The sequence below is a fragment of the Anguilla anguilla genome, chromosome 19 (assembly GCF_013347855.1).
Source record: "Anguilla anguilla isolate fAngAng1 chromosome 19, fAngAng1.pri, whole genome shotgun sequence".
NCBI classification, from domain to species: Eukaryota; Metazoa; Chordata; class Actinopteri; order Anguilliformes; family Anguillidae; genus Anguilla; species Anguilla anguilla.
Genome location: NC_049219.1, coordinates 6,376,782 through 6,400,413, shown reverse-complemented (window position 1 = coordinate 6,400,413; position 23,632 = coordinate 6,376,782). Strand labels below are relative to the sequence as shown.

The window sequence follows — 23,632 nt, the reverse complement described above, 5'->3', positions numbered from 1 at the left end:
CCGCGCTCGAGTTTCGGGGCGCTCCCGGGCAGGGCAGCCCAAGGCCAGGCCTGTCGCGTTGGAGCAGTTGCCGTATTGCCGTCGCGCTTCTGCAACATTGCAGATATTGATGGTATGTTAGATTACAGCCTCCATTTTGTAGTCGTTTTAGTTGCAGCCCCTCCACACACACACACACACACACACACACACATGAACATGCATGCACGTACACATACACACACGCACACACACACATACACACACACGCACGCACGTACATATACACACACGCACGCACACACATACACACACACACACACACACACACACGCACACATACACACACGCACACACACATATACACACACACACACACGCAGGCACACACACACATATACACACACACACACACACACGCAAACACCACCCCGAAGCTCGTAAATGCCGTTCACAGCGTGAAAATCCGAAATACAAATTCTTCCAGAATTAAGGTCAACTCCTCCACAGTAAACACGTGTCGGAGCTGAGCGGAGTGGAGAGCAGTATTGGTTGAATACTTCTGAGGTTTGATGGGGGTTAGGGGGTGGGGGGGGAGACATCTTCGTCTATGTTTATCGGAGATCCATCATCGACACCCAGCAGCAGAGGCCACGGGACAGAGGACTCGGCAGTCAAAACCCCCGTGACCCTTGCCTTTCTCCAGGGGTGTCGATTGCAGGGTGGGATGTGGGGGGGTGATGGGGGGCGGGGGGAGGCCCGCGTCTTCACCTCCGCGTATTTACAGTTGCCGTCTGTCAGCGCTGCCCCCCCCCCCCACCCGGCGGAGGCGGCGACATGATCATCTGTCCGTCCCGTTCTCCCAGGCCCATAAATCGTCCGTGGGATTAACAACTCCGGGATTCCAGCACACCCCCCCCCCTTCACCCCCCCCCCCCCCCCCCCGCGACCCTTCGCCTCCCCCCCCCCCCGCGCGAGGGGCCAGTCCCGGCTTTGATGGGTCGTTCCCAAAATCGGCGGGAGCGCGGACGAGGAGGGTCTATATTAAGCTAATGAGGCGGGGGGGAGTGGGGTTGGGGGGGTGTTGGGGGGGGGGGGGGTACGACCTGAATGAGCTCGTCTCTCAGCGCCAGGGGCCAGCCGAAAAACAATACGCCGGTCCCCAGCGCACATGTGACCTCCATCACACCCTGCGCGCGCCAAAGAATAGGCTGTTCTTCGTCGCTAACCTCAGTGTTAGCGTCTGCTGATCGCTGGTCTTTTGCTTATCGCTGATAGGACGGAAACGAAATAAGTGCTCAATCCAAAATGCCTGCTATTATTGAATAGCTTGAATATACCCGTAAAAACAATGAAAATACGCACATTTAATACTTTAAATCCGTCAAGAAAACTGACTGTTATGTTTTAGGAAATCCCAAAATGTGACAATTCACATACTGGGGGTTTGCTTTCCTTTGTCTGTTTACAAAAAGTGTTTTTTTAACATTTGATAAGAAGCTGCAACTTTTCCAGCAAGTTATATAAAATCGAAAAAAAGGCTAAAAGTGAAAATATGAATAATATCAGGGTGTAAGCTTGGACCAACAGGTATGATTAAAGAGAGCTGTGTCCAAAGTATTTGAGTCTGAAGCCTTATCATTTAGTTAATCCATTCTGTCATAGATCGTCATGTCATTCTGTTTATGAACAGAATATCTTATATCTCTGAAAAAAATGTGGATGTTTCTGCTGTGTTAATGTCAGTCATTCCCGAAGCTCTTTTGAACGTCATTAGTTAAAATGTCACAATTATTTAGTCTAAAGCGGTGGCTCTCAAACTCGGCCCAGGGGGACCCCTGTGCGGGCTAGACTTTGTCACGACCAATCTCTTGCGTCTCGCTCAATTAAAGTCATTGAGCACGTGTTTAAATTCTTTTTACATTTTATTTTCCCTTAAACTTGTCAACACAGCGCATGTTTGGCTCGTTATCGTTTGCTTTTTCTTTGAAGTCCTTCGTCATCTGCCAAACTGTAGGTTTCTGTGGCCACATTTTCACCAGTTAGGAGCCTGTTGATTCGCCTCAGTCTTTAATTTCATCAGTTAAAAAAACGTGCCTCTCTTCCGGTAACCCTTTCCAATATGGCACAGCTTTTAAAATACGTCATAATGCGGCTTCAGAGCGTAAATAACCCCCCAGAACATGACGAGATTTTAAAAAAAGAAAAAATGAACAGCCTGTTAAATTCTGGGATTGCGGTTGGAACAAAAAACTACGGGACTGAGTTTGTGCACCGCCGGTCTAAACCATCCAATTAACACGATAATTTGCAGTAATGCAAAAAACGCTTTGGTCTAAAGCCCGTTGCTTTCACTCCCCCCCCCCTTTTAGCCCTGCTCCTTCAATGAAGTAAAATGAAAGGCAAAGACCTTCTGTCTCGTCTCTGATTATGTGAGTTTACGGGAGATTTGTGCGGGGTGGAAAAAAAAAAAAGAAAAAAAGAAAAAGTCAGGGCTCCTCGTTCCGAAGAGTCGAAAACAGGCTTTGGTTTTAGTTTGGCGAGGTTCGGGGGGGGGGCCGCGGCCAATCAGAACGAGAGCAAAAACGAGCGGTCCTAAAAAGAGGAGTCTCGTATCAAGGTCAGCGGCGAGGTCGATCCAAAAACGAGACGAAAACAATGCCGGCGGCGTACGACGCGCGTCGCTAATCCGCGGCGTTGTAAAGGCACTGTAAGCGCTACAGTGTGTACCGGCACGAACGGGACGGGGTGTCTCATACAACAAGGGGGGGGCCTGTAAAAAAGTGCGCGGGAGCCATCTTACTGAGAAACCTCACCGGGGGGGGGGGGGGGGGGGGGTTCGATTTAGCCCAGGAATAGCAAGAGTATAAAGTATGGCATTTTCCCTTGGGGTGGGGAAAACAAAGAGCGTGCCATGGCTGGCACCTGGCACGCTGGCATCCCGGTAGAATTCACAGAGGACAGTGCCAACGGCCGGGGGGGTGGGGGGGGGTGGGGGGGGGTGGGGGGGGGGGGGGGGGGAAGAGGGGGAAGGGGGCTAGAAAACATGGCAAGGACATTTGAGGCAAATGCTGTCGCAGTCTCACATGTTCTCCCCCACAACCCCCCCACCCTCAATAAGAACACTGGGGGTGGGGGGGGGGTGGGAGTGGGGGGGTGGGGGTGGGGGTGGGGGGTGGGTAGTGCTTGCAGTGAACTTGATAGTTCTGCCTGCGATCCAAACGAAATGCTAACGCACCGCTGGCATAAAATGGACTCTTGATAGCGTGATGCCGTTCCCAAGAGGAAATTAATACATGGATGTTACCCCTCATTTAAACTTTCGTCAAATTGAATCTTTTTTACAGATGTACGAGTTTGTTAATGCAAACGTGTAAAAACAAAGCGCCGATGGTTTTACCATGAGGGGTGAAAGCCTAAAAGCCTGGAACCCCCCTTAAGCTAGCTGCTAAGGTCGCTAACTTCAGTGAGAACGTCACGTGGTGCGACCCTGTTGTCTGGTGCCACATGCCTGAATGCTTTGGGGGGGAAAAAAAGCAGCTAAAACAGACTTAAACTTCCATTACTAACAGTAAGACTGAGGACACACGGAGACGTGTGGATTTCAGTTGCCGAGACAAACCGTTTTTTTTTTTTTTTTGCGGGTGTGCATTAACCCGTCTCTCTCTCTCTCCCTCTCTTTTCCAGATGAGGTGGCCAACGGCCCGCCGGAAGGTAAGATGCCTCTCTGTTTGTGCGTGTCTCACTGAGGGGGGGGGGGGGCACCTGAGGGTCACAACACGGGCCAATTGGTGCCCCCCCCCCACCAGGGTCAGCACTTTCACCCTTCAGACAACCGTTAAAATTCCTGCAGATTACCAACCGTTTTACAAGAAGCCGAGCGTCTGTTTCACACGGGTTTACTGAACGTTTTCCGTCGGTGTCATGTTCCGGCGAAAGTTCTCTGCGTCCCGCGAGGGGAACCTTCAAATTTTTAATTAAAGTTTTGTGTCTTCTGCATTCAAAACAGTGCATGGGCGTCCAGTCTTATTCGAAAAGGGCCGGTGTGGGTGCAGGTTTTTGCTTTAGCCCCGCACTATGACACCCGATTCAAATAATTTACTAATCGTGGTCTTCGAATCGGATCAGGTGCCTTGAAGCCGGGCTAAGACGAAATCCTGCACCCACATCGGCCCTTTTTAGATAAGATTGGTCACCCCTGATACGGTGTCTTATGAGAGAGAAAGGAACGTTTTAAGACACCGGAACTGAAATCAGTCCGATTTTGGGAGTTTGAGACGAGTGGAGAGTGAGAAGCGGGAAGACGAGGAGAGTGAATGTGTGGGAGACGCTGGAGCTAAATTAGGTGAGCGAAACATTAAAGTAAAGATGAGTGTGGGAGTAGGGGGGGGGGGGGGGTGGTCACCGACGCTGCAGTATTTTCTGGAAGATTCTAGACGCCAGCTGCCTGCTCTGAACAGGTTCTGCTGCCCCGGGGCGGGTAGTAAAAGAGGGGAGGGGAGCTGTTTATTCTCTGACCTTGTGGACAGAATACGAGCTGCGATTTAGTGCCCGGTGTTTTTCTACCACTGACCTCGGGGTCGGTGTACAGAATAAAGTTACATGCTGTATACGCTGCCATTTTTACCCCCTCCTATAGACAGACTGTCTGTTACAGTGACCCGAATTTTACTTGGAGGCGTTATGTACGGCACGTGGGCATAAGGTTGGTGCACCAAGACGTTAAATTATGCCGAATATTGGGGCTCCTTGCTCCTGGGCAACACGTGCACCGACAGACACCCTGTGGTTCATCGCCGCTGAATGGACCAACAATCAGAGTGGCTGTGGTCGTTAGAGGAAATTGACCGACCCCCAGAGCAGCTGGTAGATTTCGGGGTGCATTATGGAGGGGAGGGGTGCATTTGGGCGGACACGCGTGCTAGTGTGCTAGCGTCCTAGTGTGCGCCCTGCTGAAGCGACGGAGCACAGCCGTAGCAGAAGCTCCAGCGGGTAGCGATATGTACCGTTAGCATTTCGTCCGTCGAAGGGTGATTTATCGAGTTCCAGCGGGCCCCTGGGTCTGTGTTTGCGAGCTGGGTGCGTCCGGTGGGTGTTTTCGCAGTGGTTCAGCTGTGTGCGTGCGTGCGTGTGTGTGTGTGTGCGTGTGCGCACTTGCGGCCATCTGCTCATCCTCTCGTTTGACTCTTCCTTTGCAGTGCGTCAGAATGTGGGTTTTGTGCAGCGCGTCTGTTTCTCAGTAAAGCCACAGGCGCTCTTGTCCCCCTGCGTACTTGCGGTTGTGGGCGCGCCGGCTTCCTGTTGCTGTGGCCGTTATGGGAAAAGCAGCGCTCGTGATGTCACTGTTTTGTTGTGTGCTCAGAGAATCATGCCCCGCCCCCTGAGGCTAATCAGGCTCCGCCCCCCGAGACTGCGAATCAAGGTGAGTGAGCATGCTCTGTCGTGTCTGCACCTATTTTGTCCTCTTACCGTGCCAGACACTGTTCCTCCCTTACCCATCCCCTATTTACAAATTTGCTGTACAATCCATGACTTGTGTGAGGTTGTCGACACTTGGTACTTTTTTTCCAATGTTATTCGGAGGGGGGGGGGGGCGCAGATCAAATTGATGAAAGTGTGGACACCTGGCCACTAAAACTAACCATTTAGCATACAATGAAGAAGTCAAAGACAAAGTAAAGGATTATGAGCCAAACCTGCATTGCGTTAGTAAATTAAAGAGACAAATTATGAAAGAACTTAAACGCAATGCGCAAAAGATCGGCTGTCATCTAATTTACAAAACCCAGCTTCATAGCTAACACAAGCTAGCCAACCATAGTAGGCATACTGACTGCACTGACATAGCTAGTCAGCTACTTACCCATTTACAAGTTGCTCTGTAGCTAGCTTTCCACTTGGTCTGATATTTTTCTCAGGTTTAAAATGCCTATGTTCAGCTGAGAAATAAAATTTGATCCATTCAGTTGAGGCCAGAATGCCAAGTACACCTGACACTTGCTTTTATTAGTTAGCTGACTGCCTTACTTGCCAGCTAGTTAGCATTATTGGCTAACTAGCCAGCCTTAAGTAGATAGCTGTAGCATGTTCCCTTGAAACTTAGCTATATATAGCTACCAAGGTAATGTGAGCTATGTCAGTGTAGTCATGCAACCCCCAACTGACAGTTGAGAATTGACATTTAGTGAGGGGTTGGCAAGCTTGGTGCAAGGCAGACCTGGGTCAAATACGTATTTGTTTTGGATTCAAATACTTTTCTGTGCTGTTGATCTTGCTTGGTGTGATTAAGCCTGCCAATATGACCAGAAGGCGGGGTTTTCACTTTTTGAGAGTATTTCATTGGTTCCAATACACCGGACAAGATCAGATAGCGTAGAAAAGTATTTGAATCCAAAACAAATATGTATTTTTACCCAGGTCTGGTGCAAGCATAAATAAGTGCCATTCTATTACCCTGCTCACTAGATTTGCCTGCAGACATGCTGAAAAAACTGGTCACTACAAGTGATGGACAAGAAAAAGGACCAATGAGAAAGACGTTCTCTCTCAGGGATCAGTCGCATGCTGTGTAATCCCCTCCCTGAGCTGGTCCCGGTGTCCTGCAGTGCCTGCTGGGATGAAAAACTGGTACTCATTCCCACGGTCCTCGCTGCGCTTCACTAATACCGTGTCTGTCTGTCCGGCAGCATGACGGCTCTGCGCAGCTGTGTCCGAGGCCTGCTTTGCTTTAGCCTAGGTCTTAATGCTTGCTCAACAGAACCTGCGGATGCTAAGACGGAACCTGTGGACGCTGAGCTGAAGGCTCCTGTAGATGCTGAGCAAGCACCTGTAGCTAATGGGGAAGCCCCTGTAGATGCTGAGCAAGCACCTGTAGCTAATGGGGAAGCCCCTGTAGATGCTGAACAGGGCCCTGTAGCTAATGGGGAAGCCCCTGTAGATGCTGAACCAGCTCCTGTAGCTGCAGAACCAGCCCCTGTAGCTCCAGAACCAGCCCCTGTAGCTCCAGAACCAGCCCCTGTAGCGGCAGAACCAGCTCCTGTAGCTCCAGAACCAGCCCCTGTAGCTGCAGAACCAGCCCCTGTAGCTGCAGAACCAGCCTCTGTAGCTCCAGAACCAGCCCCTGTAGCGGCAGAACCAGCTCCTGTAGCTCCAGAACCAGCCCCTGTAGCTGCAAAACCAGCTCCTGTAGCTCCAGAACCAGCCCCTGTAGCTGCTGAACCAGCCCCTGCAGATGCTAAGAAGAAACTTCCTTTCGCCGCTAAAAAGAAGCTTCCTGTAGCTACTAAAAAGAAAGTGACCGTAGATACTAAGCAGAAGCTTCCTGTAGCTACTAAAAAGAAGGTGCCTGTAGATGACACAAAGCAGAAGCTTCCCGTAGCTGCTGAGCAGAAGCTTCCTGTAGATGCTGAGCAGGCCCCTGTAGCTGCTGAACCAGCCCCTGTAGATGCTGAACCAGCCCCTGTGGCTGCTGAATCAGCGCCTGCAGATGTTGAGCAGAAGCTTCCTGTAGATGCTGAACTGACCCCGAGCAAACCCACTGACGCTGGTAAGCAAATCCCAACCGCAAAGGTGTGGCTGTAAAAATATTCATTTGTTTATTTATTTTTGCATGCGTTCTATTCACCTTCAACAAGTTAAGTTCAAAGTTCGTCCACTTAAAAACCAATTGCGGAGCTCCCTATCTTGTGAGACTTTACGGCTTTACGGATAAGATTTACCTGCACGATTCGTTGCACATCGGTGACCCCCCTCCGGTTGCCCGCCGGCCTACTCTTTTGACACTGACCCCGCCATTAAGCACTACCCCACCACAACATCCAGAAAAAACGCTCAGACGAAGGAGGTCCCTCCCGACTGACAACGTGACTAAATTAAAACCTCGCTTTTTTCCTGGTATAATAATTCTGTCACTTTTGACTTTTCTTCCACAGCCCCTGCGTCAGCTTATGTTTGACCTTCTGAATATAGCCGGTGTAACCTCACACTCTCGCATGTCAACGCTTTTGAAATATATGCCCCGCACCTGCAAACAGACACTATGATAACATGACCTCATTCATATCTGTCCACTTGCAGCAGGTTCCCTGGGGTAAGTCTGCAAGTAGAGCAGCACAGCAGTCACATGAAATGCACTCCATGTTATATTGGAATGTGTTTTTATTCTTTATTTTTGTATTTCAATGTGTGTGTGTGTTTTAAAAATTATCACATAGCTAACGGGTTGACCATTGTGATCATTTGGAGTCGTTCTCCTAAATGTAATTGCTCCTTCCACTCTGGGTGAAAATGAAAGATAATGGAATGAGTGAGATGAGTACCCCAACGCTCACAAGCGACTGTGGCCGAACAGGAACTGTGTGTGCAGGAACTCCATGCGTGAGAGCGAACTTCCTGTGGGTACGTGTGTCTTTGGCAGTGGCTGAAAAAAAGTGTGTGTGGTCTTTGTAATGTACAAGCAAGCCTTGTCCCAAACAGAGCAGCCCCCGGTGAAGGTGGAGGTGGAACCAGTTATTGTGGTTACCCCGTCTCAAGGTGTGTGTGTGTGTGTGTGTGTGTGTGTGTGTGTCCGTGTACTTGTCCGCTACCCCTCTGTGTGGAGCAAATAGACTGTAATTAGCCACTTATCAGTAGGAGTAGAGGGGTGCTTCTATGCTTGGAAGACCCCAGTCACCTGAGATATCACACATTTGCAGTCATCATATCCCCCTTTAGCAAGGGGGAGATATAAATCTTGAGCAGTACTTTGAAATCACTTTATAGCAGGACTGATATTACCTCATAAACAGAACTGATACATCAGTCTTCAGCAGAACTGGGATATCAACCTTTAGCAGTACTGAGATATCAGTCTTTAGCAGAACTGGGATATCAACCTTTAGCAGTACTGAGATATCAACCTTTTGCAGGGCTGAGATAGCAATCTTTAGCAGTACTGATATATCAGTCTTTTGCAGGGCTGAGATAGCAATCTTTAGCGGTACTGAGATATCAACATTTTGCAGGGCTGAGATAGCAATCTTTAGCAGTACTGAGATATCAGTCTTTAATTTGACTGAAAGACGTCAGTCTTTAGCAGAACTGAGATTACCTCGCCACCTGATGTTACACAGACAGTATTCACAGATAATACAATGTGAGTTCCAATCAATTCCATTTAAATTGAATCAATTTAGGAAATTAAAAATGGCCATAGATCATTATGGGCACTTGTGATTCCATTAATTGAATTGATTGAATTGAATTGAAATGGAATTGACCAAAGCCTGGAATGTTATCCTCCATGAACCCTTTGAAGAGTAGATTTTTTTAGAATGTTTTTTTTTTCTTCTAAATTCTAAGTCAGTGTTCTAGAACACTGCTGATTCCAATTACCAGTAGCGATTGTGACATCAGCATTAGAATGTTCAGTTAAGAACATTGTAATCACATGTCATGTGACCATGACCAGTACACCTGAAAGGGTTGAGGCTGATAACATTGCACTTTCTCTGCTCCCTGGGGGGCAGAGGGCAGTGGCTCCCGTGCCAGCAGAGGGAACATTGTGCTTTCCCCGTGTGAACCCCGTGATGTCATCTGCCGTGTCATCTGTGATGTCATCTGCCGTGTCATCTGTGACGTCACCCGGCTGGTCCATCTCACACACCGCATCCACCATCCACCGCCGCCACACGGGCACCTCTGTGTCGCGTCTGTCCGTGTGCTCGCGCGCGCTCCCCGCCGCGCGCGTCGCGTCCCCCTTGTCACGCTTCCCCATCCCTCGCACGCCGCGTCTCGCGCGCTTGCTTGCTGCCGCCACTTTGTCGCCGGCGATGGAGCGAGCGGCGGCTCAGCTTCTGTGTCCGTCGTGCCTTTGTTGCAGATGTCGCAGACGATGACGCTGCCAGAACCTCATCGCCGCAGCTTCCGACAGGTTGGTCGCTTTTGGCAATCCGTCTTCGTCCCGGCCCATCCTCCACGCAGGCACTGTTGCCACGGAAACCGCATCAGTGTCCTAGGCCGCGCTAAAAAAAAAAAAAAGCCGGTTGCCGGTGCATTGTTACGGGGGGTTTGCGGGTTAAGGTCCTCCTGCATAGTGTTGGGATGGTTCCTGTGCACGTTCTTCCCCTTCCAATTTCACGGGACAGTTCACCAATGGGACAGGCTAATTGGGCATTCAGACAAATGGAGGGTGTTTACTGAAGACTCCTGGGCTACTCTGAGGGTATCCCCCCTCTGCATTCCTTGCCAGAATAAGCTTTCTAATCAGCTTTCAAATCAAAGCCATGTACGCGTATGTGCGATAATCTTACATATGTGTTTCGTGTTTTCCATGTCTGTGCACAATGTCAAAAATAAACATGTAGTCGGTCTACTATACAGGACCTTTATATGCTACCAACGTCATATAAAGGGGCATGCAAGACAGCACATGTAGTACGTGTGTACACATACATTACATACGTGAGATGTATGTCCACTGCACATACTACTTGTGATGCGTATATGTTTGTACCATTGCATATACTATTTGTGATGCATATATGTTTGTACCATGTTTGTAGCATATATGTTAGATTAACTTCCAAGGTAACCTGGTTTCAGACTGTATCACTGTTGTGGATACAGTATATTGGTATTTATATTTTGATCTGTTGTCATGTTATTGTTCCACAGTGAAAAAACTGTAATAAATCATGGGAAAAAGCATAATAATTTGCCACTTCAAAGGCAGCACAATTGGTGACTAAAAATACAAATTAGCCTCAATGGCAATGCTCAAAATACCACTTTTAGTATTAATATTCCAAAAATGCAAATCGGCCTCATTGTACGAATTTTGGCTCAGAGACTGTGGAAGCTTCATGTGCCCGTTGCATGGATGGGGGGAGCATACGTGTACGTGTGCATACGTGCTCATGTGCGTGCGATGTGTGCGTGCGTGCGTGCGTGCGTGCGTGTGCAGACCTGCGTGCGATGGCTTGCGCTTTGTGCTTTCCTCCTGCAACATAACGTGTCCTGTACGTTTGTCTTTGTCTCCGCTCAGATGATAGTGTCTCCCGCGCAGCCCAAGGAAGAAAGGACTCAGGTAATGCTGTGAATGCTACGCTACGGCGCTAACTCTGATGGGAGGCGCGGGCGCGAGCAGGGAGAACGGGTGTTCTCCTCCTCGTCCTCCGCCGACTCCTACCGGTCGGTTCGGCTGCCCGCGGGCCGCCCCCGGGGGCCGCCCCGGATCGCGGAGCGAAAGGGAATCACGGGCCGACAACAGGGTCGCGTCAGAAGAGAGCTAGCCCGCGGTATTTTAGGTTACCGAAAGTTCGAATAATAATAATAATAATAATAATAATAATAATAATAATAATAATAATAAAAATAATAATAGCTGGGAACTGAAATGGTGGGCACACAAACCGTGTCCTCGGAGCCGTCGGCCTGAAAGACGGACATGGAGAGGTGTGGCTTAGAAGACTTGCACTGAGGTAGAGAGGTGTGGCTTAGAAGACTTGCACTGAGGTAGAGAGGTGTGGCTTAGAAGACTTGCACTGAGGTAGAGAGGCGGTAGACTTGCGGAAGACTGGAAGACCTGTGGAAGCAGAGGCTTTGCGGAGGACTCAGGGATGGAGGCAGGCTGGAAGGCTCACTGAAGAGAGAGCTGGCCTGAAAGGACTCGCGTTGAAAGACGGAAACGTTTTGCACCTTTCGCTTTCCCGAGGTGCAAAAAAAAGTTGACCGAAAATGGATGTTACCTCTCAAATGACATCGCTCTGATAGACGTGAAGGATGGCGCCGATGTTGCCTCAGTGTCGTTTGCATTGTTCCATGCTTTTCATGTCGACGGATTGCTTAATTCATGTGCGCAAATGTGCTTGGTCTATAGGGTCTATGTGTGTGCTTGCATCTGTGTGTATGTTCTAGCTGAGAGAATGTGTGTGTGTGTGTGTTTTTTTTCTCAGGTGGGTAGTATTTGGTGTGTGTGTGTGTGTGTTTTTTCTCAGGTGGGTAGTATTTGGTATGCGTGTGTGTGTGTGTTTTTTCTCAGGTGGGTAGTATTTGGTATGCGTATGCGTGTGCGTGCGCGCGCGCTTTCCTCTGGTCACATGGCGTGCGTGTCTGTTGCAAACGCAGTGTGGTCCCTGGGAGAGGGCCAGCCTCCGGAGGACGCCGACAAGCAGCAGAACAACTCGGAGCTCTCCACCCTCCTGATCGAGAAGCCCCAGGGCGGCTCCATCACCGTGGGTGAGCGCTCCAGGGCGTGGCGCTACCCGCTGAGCGGGGGAGGGGGCGCTCACAGAGCCCTCTGATACCAGCCCCCCCCCCCCCCCCCCCCCCCCACGACTGCATGCTCCATGACATTAACATTACAGGCATTTAGCAGACGCTCTTATCCAGCGCACACAACTTTTTACACAGCATTTACACAGCATCCATTTATAGAGCACTTATAAATACTGAAGTAGTGCAGGTCGAGTACCTTACTCGAAGGTACAACGACGGTGTCCAAACCAGGAATCGAACCTACAACATTCAGGTTGCAAGACCAGTTCCTTACCCATTACTATCCAACATATGTCCACACACTGCATAACTAGATACCAAATGGCTACAGGGTACAAGGTATTCTTTCAAAAGGGTCAAACACCTGTCGCTCATGCAGAAATTAGCTTGCCTGTGGGGGGGGGGGGGGGGGGGGGTCGATTGTATGTCAGTGAGTCGCGGTGCTGACACGCTGTGACCACTAGGGGGGGACATCACGTTCGTCGCGAAGGTGGAGGCCAAGGACCTGCTGAGGAAGCCCACCATCAAGTGGTTCAAAGGGAAGTGGATGGACTTGGCCAGCAAGACCGGCAAGCACCTGCAGCTGAAGGAGAGCTTCGACCGGCAGACCAAGGCAAGGGCCCGCGCAGCCTCCCCCGAGACTCAAATGCTTCATCGCCTAAAAACAACCCGCATTTTTAAACAAACCTGTATTCTAAATTTGAATTCAATCTGACAGTAGTTACGCTAGTTCCTCCCTGCCCCCGTTGATAAATGGTTCGCTTTCTCTTCCGCTGAAAATAGGGCCCCTTCCTGTTCCGCGGGTAAACGGTTCCCTTTCCTGTCCGACTGAAAAATATGTCCCTTCCTGTCCGACTGAAAAATATGTCCCTTCCTGTCCGACTGAAAAATATGTCCCTTCCTGTCCCACTGAGATACCGGTCCCTTCCTGTCCCACTGAATTCCGTTTATCGCCCGCAGATCCACACTTTCGAGATGCACATCATCAAGGCCAAAGAAAACTACGCTGGGAACTACAGGTGCGAGGTCACCTGCAAGGACAAGTTCGACAGCTGCTCCTTCGATTTGGAGGTCAAAGGTGTGTAAGGCTTCGCTCTGGGGGGGGGGGGGGGGGGCAGCGACGAAATCGAGGACGTTTCATCCGGCAGAGACAGGAAGTAATGAACACCCACAATGCTCTCTTTCAGAGGCTGCAGATGCCTCTTCAGCCATGGATATCCGATCAGCTTTTAAGAGGAGGTGAGAGGGCTCGCACGAATGAAACCTGTATCCTTTCCGCTCCTGGAAGCAGTCAAGAACCTGCCTTCCACGCAAACTGTGCCATCGTTCTACGGATTTGGATCATGTGGGCTTTTGTGGTTTTGTTTAGTGGGATGTTTTTGTCTTATTATGGAAAGCCTACCAGAAGGATTATTTTATTTTTTAAAAATAAGGCTGGTAGAATCCATTTACATCATGAGTATGTTATAATCTGTAATATATATAATTTCATTTCAAGTCAATTGTCTCAAAATGTATATTTTTGTATAGATGTTTATACATTTGTATTTGTATATTTCTATGGTGTTGTCTTGTCCAATGAAACGGTATGTTATTGAGGGAAATCTCATGAGGCTGAGTGCCTCCATTTGTAATGAGCGAGTAGGAAGGCTTCATACTGTACACAGTAAAATGCCCAGTGTTAATTCAACTCTGACAGAGTACATGTGGTCATGTGAGTGGGGAATTGAACCATGTGTACACTGTAAGAGTTTAACAGTGGACATTTTACTGTGTACATTTTCTGAAAATGACCTGCCGTAAATTTCCTTGTAAAGGTCTACTATGGTCATGCATGACACACATGCTAATGGTTTGGATAGAGCAGTGACATCACGTTTGAGCTTAACGTTGTTCTGAAAAACTGTGTAAATACTGTGTAAATTTACAGCAGTTGGCTGCATAAGGGATATTAACAAACCCAACCAACGCAAATGGTGTTGGAATGTTTCTAAGGCCAACACTTGCATTTGGAACTTCCTTTCGAACAATGTGTCTGAAAGCAACGCGAAACATCTCAGCTTCTGCGTGATGTTCTCACAACATGGCGGCAGCACTGGGGCAGGGCTCGAACATTCCTACGGTGTTGCTGAAATGTTGTCGGAACGTACCGTCACGTGCGAGCTGGGATCGCTCTCGATTGGCCCCTTACATAAACCCTTTCGTTTGCATCCTGTTGTCAAGGAAACAAAGCAAACGGTGTTTCTGTAAGCCTCAATCAAGCATTAGTCTCACAGAACTGCATAGGAACCTATTTAGTTCTGTGGACAGTCTGGACCTAATGCTGTGTCGACTGCATTCAGTTGTGCGTTGCTTTTGTAGCATTGTTAGCCCAGTTTCAGTTTCTGTGTCATTAACACCTTTGAATTTCTTCTTGTTGACAACAGCAATGAAGGACAAGAAGACGCAGGCGAGCTTGACTTTAGTGGTCTTCTCAAACGTAGGTGAGAATAACGGCGCCCCCTAGAGGACGGAGGCCTTTTTACCTCTTCTACACACCACTGCCAATGGCCGCTTGACCTCCAGCTGCTTTTTGACATAGTTTTCTTTTTTTTTTTTTTTAGTGATTGAGTTTCTTTTTTCCAAAATCTTCTGAATTGCTGATATTTAGTGTGTTAATTTGAACACGTTCTTGACATTGAGGTATTGTGTGCGAATCTTTGCAGTACATTCAGATTAAAGAACGATATGTTTTAATCTGTTCGTAAATCTACAGTGCTTAAGTGAGAACAGGAAATTAATTGTCATTGTATTTGTGCATTAAGCCTTGCTAAGAGTTCTGCATTTCTACATTGGGGGTTAAAGCAGTCTGTTTTTGCCAGCAGCAACAGGACCAACAGATGACATTACTTATTCAATATTTTTTTGTTTATCTCAAACTGATAGTGTACACATAAAAAGACACACTTGGCATTCAAAGGGAAGGACAAACTGTTTTTTTTGCAGTTAGATTCCATGCAGTGACACCTGTATTTGCGCTTGTCTCTTCTGTTTTTGCATTCAGAATGAACAGGTTAGTAAAGTGAATGAGTATTTAAAACACTTAGACCTTACCGAGGGTAAGTGGCACAATCCTGTAGTCTCACTGCAACTACAGGAAAGTGAACAAAATCAGAGTGTTGGCCTACAGCCGGGTAACACTTCATTTAAAACGCAACATTTATAAACGTTTCATTAAGTGACAATTAATAAACAGTTTATAAATGATGTCGTAAAATAGTGCTACCCGCTACGCTGTCGTCGTAGCTGTGAAGGTAAACCCTTGTACCACAGTCTGTTAGCCTGAGTGTTCTTTGATGCACTTGGTTCAAGCAACCCCGTATTTTTCTCCGGGTTGCTTGCCTCGATGCGTTCCGACATCGAGAGTCGTTTCTGAAAGGAGTGTAGGGAAATCTCCGAGCGATTCCGATCGATCGATTTCCACACCGCCGACTAACTGTCTTGCGTCTGGACGACTAATTTCCACGCCGCGGGGGGGGAACGGCGAGCGCCGGCTGCGTACACGGGTCCGTGGTTTTCCGCGCGCGAGAGGGACGCGAAGGGTTAAAACCCCCGGAAGGCCAAGGGATGGGCGATTTTCATTCAGCAGGGGTGAGAGAGAGCAGGGCCACGCCCCTCTGAGCCACTCAGACTCATACCAGATCGGTGCATACTGCCTCAGAGCCAGGCCCTAGTGCCACATGTATTTGTGAGATTAAGGTGACTGGACTATCCAATAAATCTGCCAGCCATAGGAATGACAGTACAAAAGTGTTGTCATGATCTCTGGCAAATACTCAAACGGAAGACGCGTGCTCTCGTCTAAGATGCTTGATAGTATTTAGAGACGTTTTCATTATCATTTTCTTTGCTAAACGTGCCACCAAACTGTAATATTTTGACCTTGGTTGACACAAAATTGCAAAAACTTTCTTTACAGAAGAGAACATTGAATATGAAGTCAGTGCTCATTTACATTAGCGTCACACTCTTCACAACAAATTTTCACTTCCTGTTTCCTGTAGTAGGACTGACACTGCCTGTTGCTCCTGATTGCTACCACACTGTAAGTGGGCATCGCCATAGTGACTGCAGAACAGGGGACCGTTTAGGTGCAGTGTGTGATATGTCACTCCGTACGGTCACGTGAGCAAACCAGAGGACAGGTAGAGTAAAGACTACGCCCATCCCTCTGTGCGACACGTTCTGAGGAACCCCTGGAAACAAAAGCCGCTGCAGAAAACAGTTCCCTATAAAAAAATAAAAAAACCAACCCCCAGAGAAGCTGTAGAATCCTCTCCCAAGTAAAGATACCAGTCTCAGATTCACTTTCGAGACCAGTACCAGATCATTTAAAAACACCAGCGTCAGACAAGACACACAGCACAGATTAAAAACGATGAAAAATCACTGGCTGCCAGATTCAAGTGCAGCCTATTGGCGTAAATGACGGCGGTCACAGATTCGTAGTCTGCTCACACGAAAAAAAAACCGCCCGGTTCCTCAGAATGCGTCGCGAACGCCTCTCCAACACCGCCCCGCCCTAACACCCCACCCCACCCCACACCAGGGAGCCGAAGCACCAGGAGGAGGCCCCGCAGGTGGACGTTTGGGAGATCCTGAAGCACGCCAAGCCCTGCGACTACGAGAAGATCGCCTTCGAGTACGGCATCACGGACCTGAGGGGGCTGCTCAAGAGGCTGAAGAAGACCAAGAAGGTGGAGAAGAAGAGTGAAGGTGCCGACGCGTTTTTTAACGAAACACTTCAGTCCGTGCTTTCTTTTGCTTTTCTTTGCTTAGTATGCGGGTTGTACTCCACGCCTTGTAAAAAATCCAGCACAGTCCAGCCCCACTCCTGGCATCCGTTACCTGACCCGTCCATGTCGCCTCACACGCTTAAACAGACATTTCCCCCAGGGAGCGAGCCACGCCCCGGCCGGATCAGCGCCCGTTCCGGCTGACCCCCTCAGGCCCAGAGTCGGCGCAGATCCGGCCCGGAGCCGCTCGCTACCTGGGGTCCACTCATTACATTACATTACATTACAGGCATTTGGCAGACGCTCTTATCCAGAGCGACGTACAACAAAGTGTAATAACCATAACCAGGAACAAGTATGACGAAACCCCTAGAGAGAAGCACCGGTCCAAGTGCAGGGAACAACCGCATAGTTCAACTTGGACCCTGAAGGTTAAACTGATTAACACTAACAACGAGAACGGCAACAACGCAGTCTATGGAAAAAATACAAGCAGTAGTTAAGACAGTTAATGCTCGCTGCTATTTGCTCACAGGACAGCATTGTACGCATCCCCCGCCACTCGCGGCTGCCGTTTTGGTCGGGCACATAACCGGACACCTCAAATCGACAAGAAGCTCTGACCTTCACCTGCCACTTTCGAAATAAACGTCACACAATTGCAATGGCAGTGACATGGACGTGAGGTAAACTGGGGGGGTACTGAATTTTCTCTTCCAAAGAACCTCGATACAGTAAACGCCTCTTGTTTCGTTTTTTGAAGCATTCGCCAAGAAGTTGGATCCGGCCTACCAGGCCGACAAAGGCGGGAAGATCCGGATGGTGGTGGACCTGGCCGACCCCACCGTGGAGCTGAAGTGGTACAAGAACGGCCAGGAGATCCGGCCATCGCCCAAGTAGGCCCCGCCCCCTTTCGTTTTTCTGTCCTACATCGTTTCTTCGTTTACTGACTTTACTGTTTCCTCTCTCCAGTTTGTCATGGATGAAAAACATTTTTTGGGGACGAGGGGGGTCCCCATTTGTGGGGGGGTCTTCCTGTCAAAATGGTTTTCATTTATGGTTGGATCCCCTCTGCTGGGAATCTGGTGTTTTTTGTTGTTGAGTTTGTTGAGTTTTTCATCGTTGTTCTTAATCCTGTGAGCAGGAAAATGGTGGTACCTCTCTTATAGGCATTTAACCTAGCTCTGTAGCTTCACTCTCAAAAAAGGGTGCGTTAACATCCAACATACCTTTTGGGTTACTACTTCTGTCTTACTTTCAACAGCTTTTGTGTCAAAGTCACTGCAAATATACAATTGATATGTTACAAAGGGAGACGTTTCAACAAACTGTTGAAGGTAACACAAAATGTGTCGTCCTTAACTAGATACGGAGGTGTGTTTAAAAAAAAAGGACACGTTATCTGTTGTTTTTTGACACATCTGTTTTGAGAGTGTGGTATTATTACAGGGCAACATGCTTCCTGCATGTTACCAGTGCCTTTACGGGGCCATTGTGGGGAGGTTAAAGCCATCTGGGAGGTTATTGCAGTTTTCCGTTACCTGATCTCTGGTGGCATACGTTTCCCAGGATTCCCTGTCCTCTCTGTTTGATCTCTTTTGTTGTTTGCTATGTGGCTAATGGCTCTTCCAGTCTGCTCCAGGCATGATGTCACTCTGTCCCTGTATCCTCTATGTCTGTCATGCATTGCCATGGTGACTCGTCCTCTCTGCCATAACCTCCACCCCCTCCGTGCCACGCCCTCCCTGTTCCGGCTCCTCTGCCGAACCCAAGTTCAAGGAAGTAAGTCCACCGGGCCACGCTGCTACTTCTGGACTGGTTCTCGCCTCCTCTGTACAAGAATGTTGGTCATTTGGGGGCATATTTCTGGAATCTGGTCCTTCAGCACTCTCTGGGGGGGAGGGGCATGTTCATCCTCTGTGCTCAATAACAAAGTTACAGAGAATGGAGGCCCCGCCTCCTGGCCAGTAACCTAGTTACTGAAGCGGGAGCCAAACCCCTATGCTCAGTAACTTGGTTACTATTGCTGAAGCCCCGCCTCTGTGGTCAGTTACTAGGGTTACTGGGGCATTAGCCCTGCAGATGTGCCACCCAGATTCTGGAATATGCCCTCAGAAACTGTATGCATGCGGTGGATGTTGCTATGGACATTATGAGTGTGTGTGTGTGTGTGTGTGTGTGTGTGTATGTGCGTGTGTGTGTGTGTGTGTGGGGGGGGAGGGTGTGTGATAGGTGCTGGATTCTCGGCAGCAATTGCGGTGGATCCAGGTGAGGGTCTGGATCGAGTTAGTACGGAAATACACCAAAGACTGAGATAAACTAGTGAGGTTCTGCTCTGAAACCGCAAGGACAGAATCAGGTTTAATCCCAAGTCTTTCATTTCATCAGTCTGACCTCTGAGTCTTAACTTACCTTCATCAGAATTTCACCAGTTAAAATACTACCCAGCTCTCGCATGCGTAGGGTTTCAGTGCTTATTTTAGCTTGTGCGGACTCCGTACAGTAGCCGCCATAGTGCGGGACAGTGCAGCAAGCTGCCTATATTCTCGCCGTCTAGCCGTGATCTTGATGTGAGGTGGCGGAGGCAATGCAGCGGCCTGACTGTCGGGTTCCCTCCACAGGTACATATTTGAGCACAAGGGCACCCAAAGGATCATGATCATCAACAACTGCAACAGTTCGGACGATGCCGCCTATTCCGTCTCCGCCGGAAACGAGAAGTGCTCAACGGAGCTGTTTGTGAAAGGTACTGCCACCTAGCCAATAAGAGTGGGGTGTTTGCCGAAGGTGCCGCCTCCCAACCAATCGGAGTGCGGCGTTTGTAGAAGGCGCCGCCTCCCATCCAGTGCTATTGGCCATGCTATTGCCATGCTCTCTGTTGTTCCATCCTGATGAGGCCACCGTCTTTCCCTGGCAGAGTTACCGGTGACCGTAACCAAAGAGTTGACAGATGTTTCTACAACAGTGAACGAGCGAATTGAGTTGGAATGTGAAGTGTCTGAAGCAGGAGCTCAAGTGAAATGGTACGTATTTCTCTTCTTGGCTTGTGTTCCCATCTGTCTGCGTGGTTCTGAGGGTGTGGTTGCTGTGTTCTTGTCTGTGTGGTTCTGAGGGTGTGGTTGCTGTGTTCTTGTCTGTGTGGTTCTGAGGGTGTGGTTGCTGTGTTCTTGTCTGTGTGGTTCTGAGGGTGTGGTTGCTGTGTTCTTGTCTGTGCGGTTCTGAGGGTGTGGTTGCTGTGTTTCTGTCTGCGTGGTTCTGAGGGTGTGGTTGCTGTGTTCTTGTCTGTGTGGTTCTGAGGGTGTGGTTGCTGTGTTTCTGTCTGTGTGGTTCTGAGGGTGTGGTTGCTGTGTTCTTGTCTGTGTGGTTCTGAGGGTGTGGCTGCTGTGTTTCTGTCTGTGTGGTTCTGAGGGTGTGGTTGCTGTGTTTCTGTGTGTGGTTCTGAGGGTGTGGTTGCTGTGTTTCTGTCTGTGTGGTTCTGAGGGTGTGGCTGCTGTGTTCTTGTCTGTGTGGTTCTGAGGGTGTGGTTGCTGTGTTTCTGTGTGTGGTTCTGAGGGTGTGGTTGCTGTGTTTCTGTCTGTGTGGTTCTGAGGGTGTGGCTGCTGTGTTCTTGTCTGTGTGGTTCTGAGGGTGTGGTTGCTGTGTTCTTGTGTGTGTGGTTCTGAGGGTGTGGTTGCTGTGTTTCTGTGTGTGGTTCTGAGGGTGTGGTTGCTGTGTTTCTGCGTGTGGTTCTGAGGGTGTGGTTGCTGTGTTTCTGTGTGTGGTTCTGAGGGTGTGGTTGCTGTGTTCTTGTCTGTGTGGTTCTGAGGGTGTGGTTGCTGTGTTCTTGTCTGTGTGGTTCTGAGGGTGTGGTTGCTGTGTTCTTGTCTGTGTGGTTCTGAGGGTGTGGTTGCTGTGTTCTTGTCTGTGTGGTTCTGAGGGTGTGGTTGCTGTGTTTCTGTGTGTGGTTCTGAGGGTGTGGTTGCTGTGTTCTTGTCTGCGTGGTTCTGAGGGTGTGGTTGCTGTGTTTCTGCGTGTGGTTCTGAGGGTGTGGTTGCTGTGTTTCTGTGTGTGGTTCTGAGGGTGTGGTTGCTGTGTTTCTGTGTGTGGTTCTGAGCGAGTGGGCTTTGTTTCTTCCTTTAGGCTTAAGAATGGTGTGGAAGTTCCAACCGGGGTGCGGTCACGGTACCGCGTGAAGTGTGACGGGACCAAGCACTTCCTGATCATCGAGGACGCCTCGTTGGAGGACAAGGGAACCTACTCCATCATGGCCTCCGGGGGCACCAGCGAGGCCAAAATTAAGGTGGACCGTAAGTTCCTTCCACCCGCCGTCTACGCTGGTCCAGATCCACGTGCCTTCGCAGAGCCGTTCTGGGTTGACCTCTCTCTTCCCTCTCTGTCTCTTCTCCGCTTTCTCTCCCTCTCCCCTCCTCTTCCTCCTCCTCCTCCTCAGTGAAGCCGCTGAAGATTTTTCAGGACCTCACTGACCAGACGGTTCGTCTGGGGCAGCCCCTCAAGCTGCACTGTGAGATCTCCCCGGGGAACGTCGCCGGCAACTGGTACAAGAACGGTCAGCTGCTCCAGCCCAGCGAGCGCGTGAACATCTTGCACAGGGCCAAGTGGGTTGCTCTCCCAGCCAATCGGAGGCCGCAGTCGGTGTTCCTCGGCCAATCGGCCGCTCTTTTCCCCGTGACCAAATCCCTTCTCTCTTTCTCTCGCTGTGTTTTGTTGCCACAGGAACCACAGGCTAGAGATAGCAGCTGCCACGATCCACGATGCTGGGGAGTACACTTTTGTGCTGGAGGGGTATACTGATGGCCTCGCTTGTAAAGTCAACATCATAGGTACGGCACCGACGCCGCAGCACGGAACGTGATGGTACTGATCTACAGTACCGATCCAGTAGCTACTAACACAGAAGAGAAACAACCCCATGAGCAAAAGACAAAATCTAGATGTCTAGAAGGGCGGAAATTTAGGCTGAGAGACGTTATCACATAAACAGACTAGGTTAACCCCAATATAGCACAGGTTTTTAGCCTGGCTACATCCTAGTCGGCTTAGAAAACCTTCACTTTTGTAGCCGAGTTTTCACATGTTTCACCAAATTCTCACCACAAAAATGTTCACTGGGAAAAGAGATTAACAGAGATGGATATTTTGATTCCCCCCCCCCCCCCCCCCCCCCCCCCCTCCAGATCCCCCTAGGGTGCACCTCGAGAGCCTGAACTTCCCCGACAACACCGTGACCATCGTGGCAGGAAACAAGCTGCGCGTGGAGGTCCCCATCACTGGAGAACCCATACCCAGGGTGGTGTGGACGAAGGGGGAGAGGGTGAGAGTGATTGTGTGTGGGGCTAAAGGGGGTGAGTAGCTCAGTCTAGTTTAGCCTGATCCTGGGGGACCCCTGTGTATGCTAGCTTTCGTTCCAACTACAACTGCAGTCCCAGGATTTTAGCAATTGGTAAGTTTTCTTAATTTAGATGCTTTTCATGCTTAGAGGGATCATTTACCCTCTTTAGCCACAGTTTGTCAGAAACAGCTGCGCATGCCACGAAGAATAAAAGTCCCATGTCTACATTGTGCTTATTGTGCCATTTGCAAACAACTACAGAAAAAGAGGTAAAACATTTTTAGCCGATGAAATTAAAGACTGAGGTGAATCAGTAGGCTCCTAACTTGTGAAAGTGTGCACACTTGGCCACTGAAACTAACCATTCGGTAGATAACAAAGAATTCAAAGATAAAACAAATGCTAAAGATTCCAAACCTGCATTGTTGATAATAATATTTAAAGAAAAAAAATTATGAAAGAACCCAAACGCATGTGTTCGACAACCTTAATTGAACAAGAGATCGGGTTGTAACAGAAGCCAGCATACACAGGGTCTCCCCGGACCAAGTTTGAGAACCACTAGTACGTAGTACGATGGCGGTAAATGGGAAGAGCGCGGCGGAGGAGATCGCTGTTCCCCAGGCTGCTTAACTGTCTGCACGCGGGGCCTCGTTTCAAAGGTGATCCTGGAGACCGGGAATCGGGTTCGGGCAGAGACGTTCGCCGACTGCACCAGCCTCACCATCGACGTGGCGGAGCGAGAGGACACGGGGAACTACAACATCGTGCTGCAGAACGAGGCGGGAGAGGACAAGGCCACCATCAAAGTCAAGGTCGTGGGTATGAATCGGAGCCGATGCCAGGGGTCATGGGCATGAGTCTCGGTGCTGATATCGGAGAAGTGTAAAGGAGTTTCGGTGCCGATATTAGGGCCATGTAAAGGAGTCTCAGTGCTGATATCAGAGCCATGTAAAGGAGTCTCAGAGCTGATATCAGAGGAGTGTAAAGGAGTTTCAGTGCTGATATCAGGGCCGTGTAAAGGAGTCTCAATGCTGATATCAGAGCCATGTAAAGGAGTCTCAGAGCTGATATCAGAGGAGTGTAAAGGAGTCTTAGTGCTGATATCAGTATAGTGTAAAGGAGTTTCAGTGCCGATATCAGGGCCATGTAAAGGAGTCTCAGTGCTGATATCAGAGCCATGTAAAGGAGTCTCAGAGCTGATATCAGAGGAGTGTAAAGGAGTCTCAGTGCTGATATCAGTATAGTGTAAAGGAGTCTCAGTGCTGATATCAGGTTGTGGGTACAGAAATGT

General features: G+C 49.2%; 1 protein-coding gene across 8 annotated transcripts in view; it reads left to right on the top strand.

Moving 5' to 3' along the window:
• LOC118218690 (myosin-binding protein C, slow-type-like) overlaps positions 1–23,632 on the top strand; it is a 34,700-nt gene that overhangs the window by 3,378 nt on the left and 7,690 nt on the right. For 2 of the 8 annotated variants that reach the window (XM_035401292.1, XM_035401296.1), the window contains exons 2-22: positions 3,667–3,693; positions 5,342–5,401; positions 6,737–7,525; positions 8,455–8,511; positions 9,839–9,889; positions 11,003–11,044; positions 12,085–12,195; positions 12,699–12,847; positions 13,195–13,312; positions 13,422–13,473; positions 14,661–14,717; positions 16,823–16,989; positions 17,773–17,905; positions 18,783–18,791; positions 19,631–19,755; positions 19,927–20,032; positions 21,129–21,295; positions 21,439–21,604; positions 21,723–21,829; positions 22,184–22,320; positions 23,001–23,160. In XM_035401292.1, the coding sequence (XP_035257183.1) occupies positions 3,667–3,693; positions 5,342–5,401; positions 6,737–7,525; positions 8,455–8,511; positions 9,839–9,889; positions 11,003–11,044; positions 12,085–12,195; positions 12,699–12,847; positions 13,195–13,312; positions 13,422–13,473; positions 14,661–14,717; positions 16,823–16,989; positions 17,773–17,905; positions 18,783–18,791; positions 19,631–19,755; positions 19,927–20,032; positions 21,129–21,295; positions 21,439–21,604; positions 21,723–21,829; positions 22,184–22,320; positions 23,001–23,160 (2,790 nt within the window). The remainder of the gene's footprint in view (positions 1–3,666; positions 3,694–5,341; positions 5,402–6,736; positions 7,526–8,454; positions 8,512–9,838; positions 9,890–11,002; positions 11,045–12,084; positions 12,196–12,698; positions 12,848–13,194; positions 13,313–13,421; positions 13,474–14,660; positions 14,718–16,822; positions 16,990–17,772; positions 17,906–18,782; positions 18,792–19,630; positions 19,756–19,926; positions 20,033–21,128; positions 21,296–21,438; positions 21,605–21,722; positions 21,830–22,183; positions 22,321–23,000; positions 23,161–23,632) is intronic. The other 6 variants (XM_035401295.1, XM_035401294.1, XM_035401293.1 and 3 more) reach the window with 6 other exon arrangements.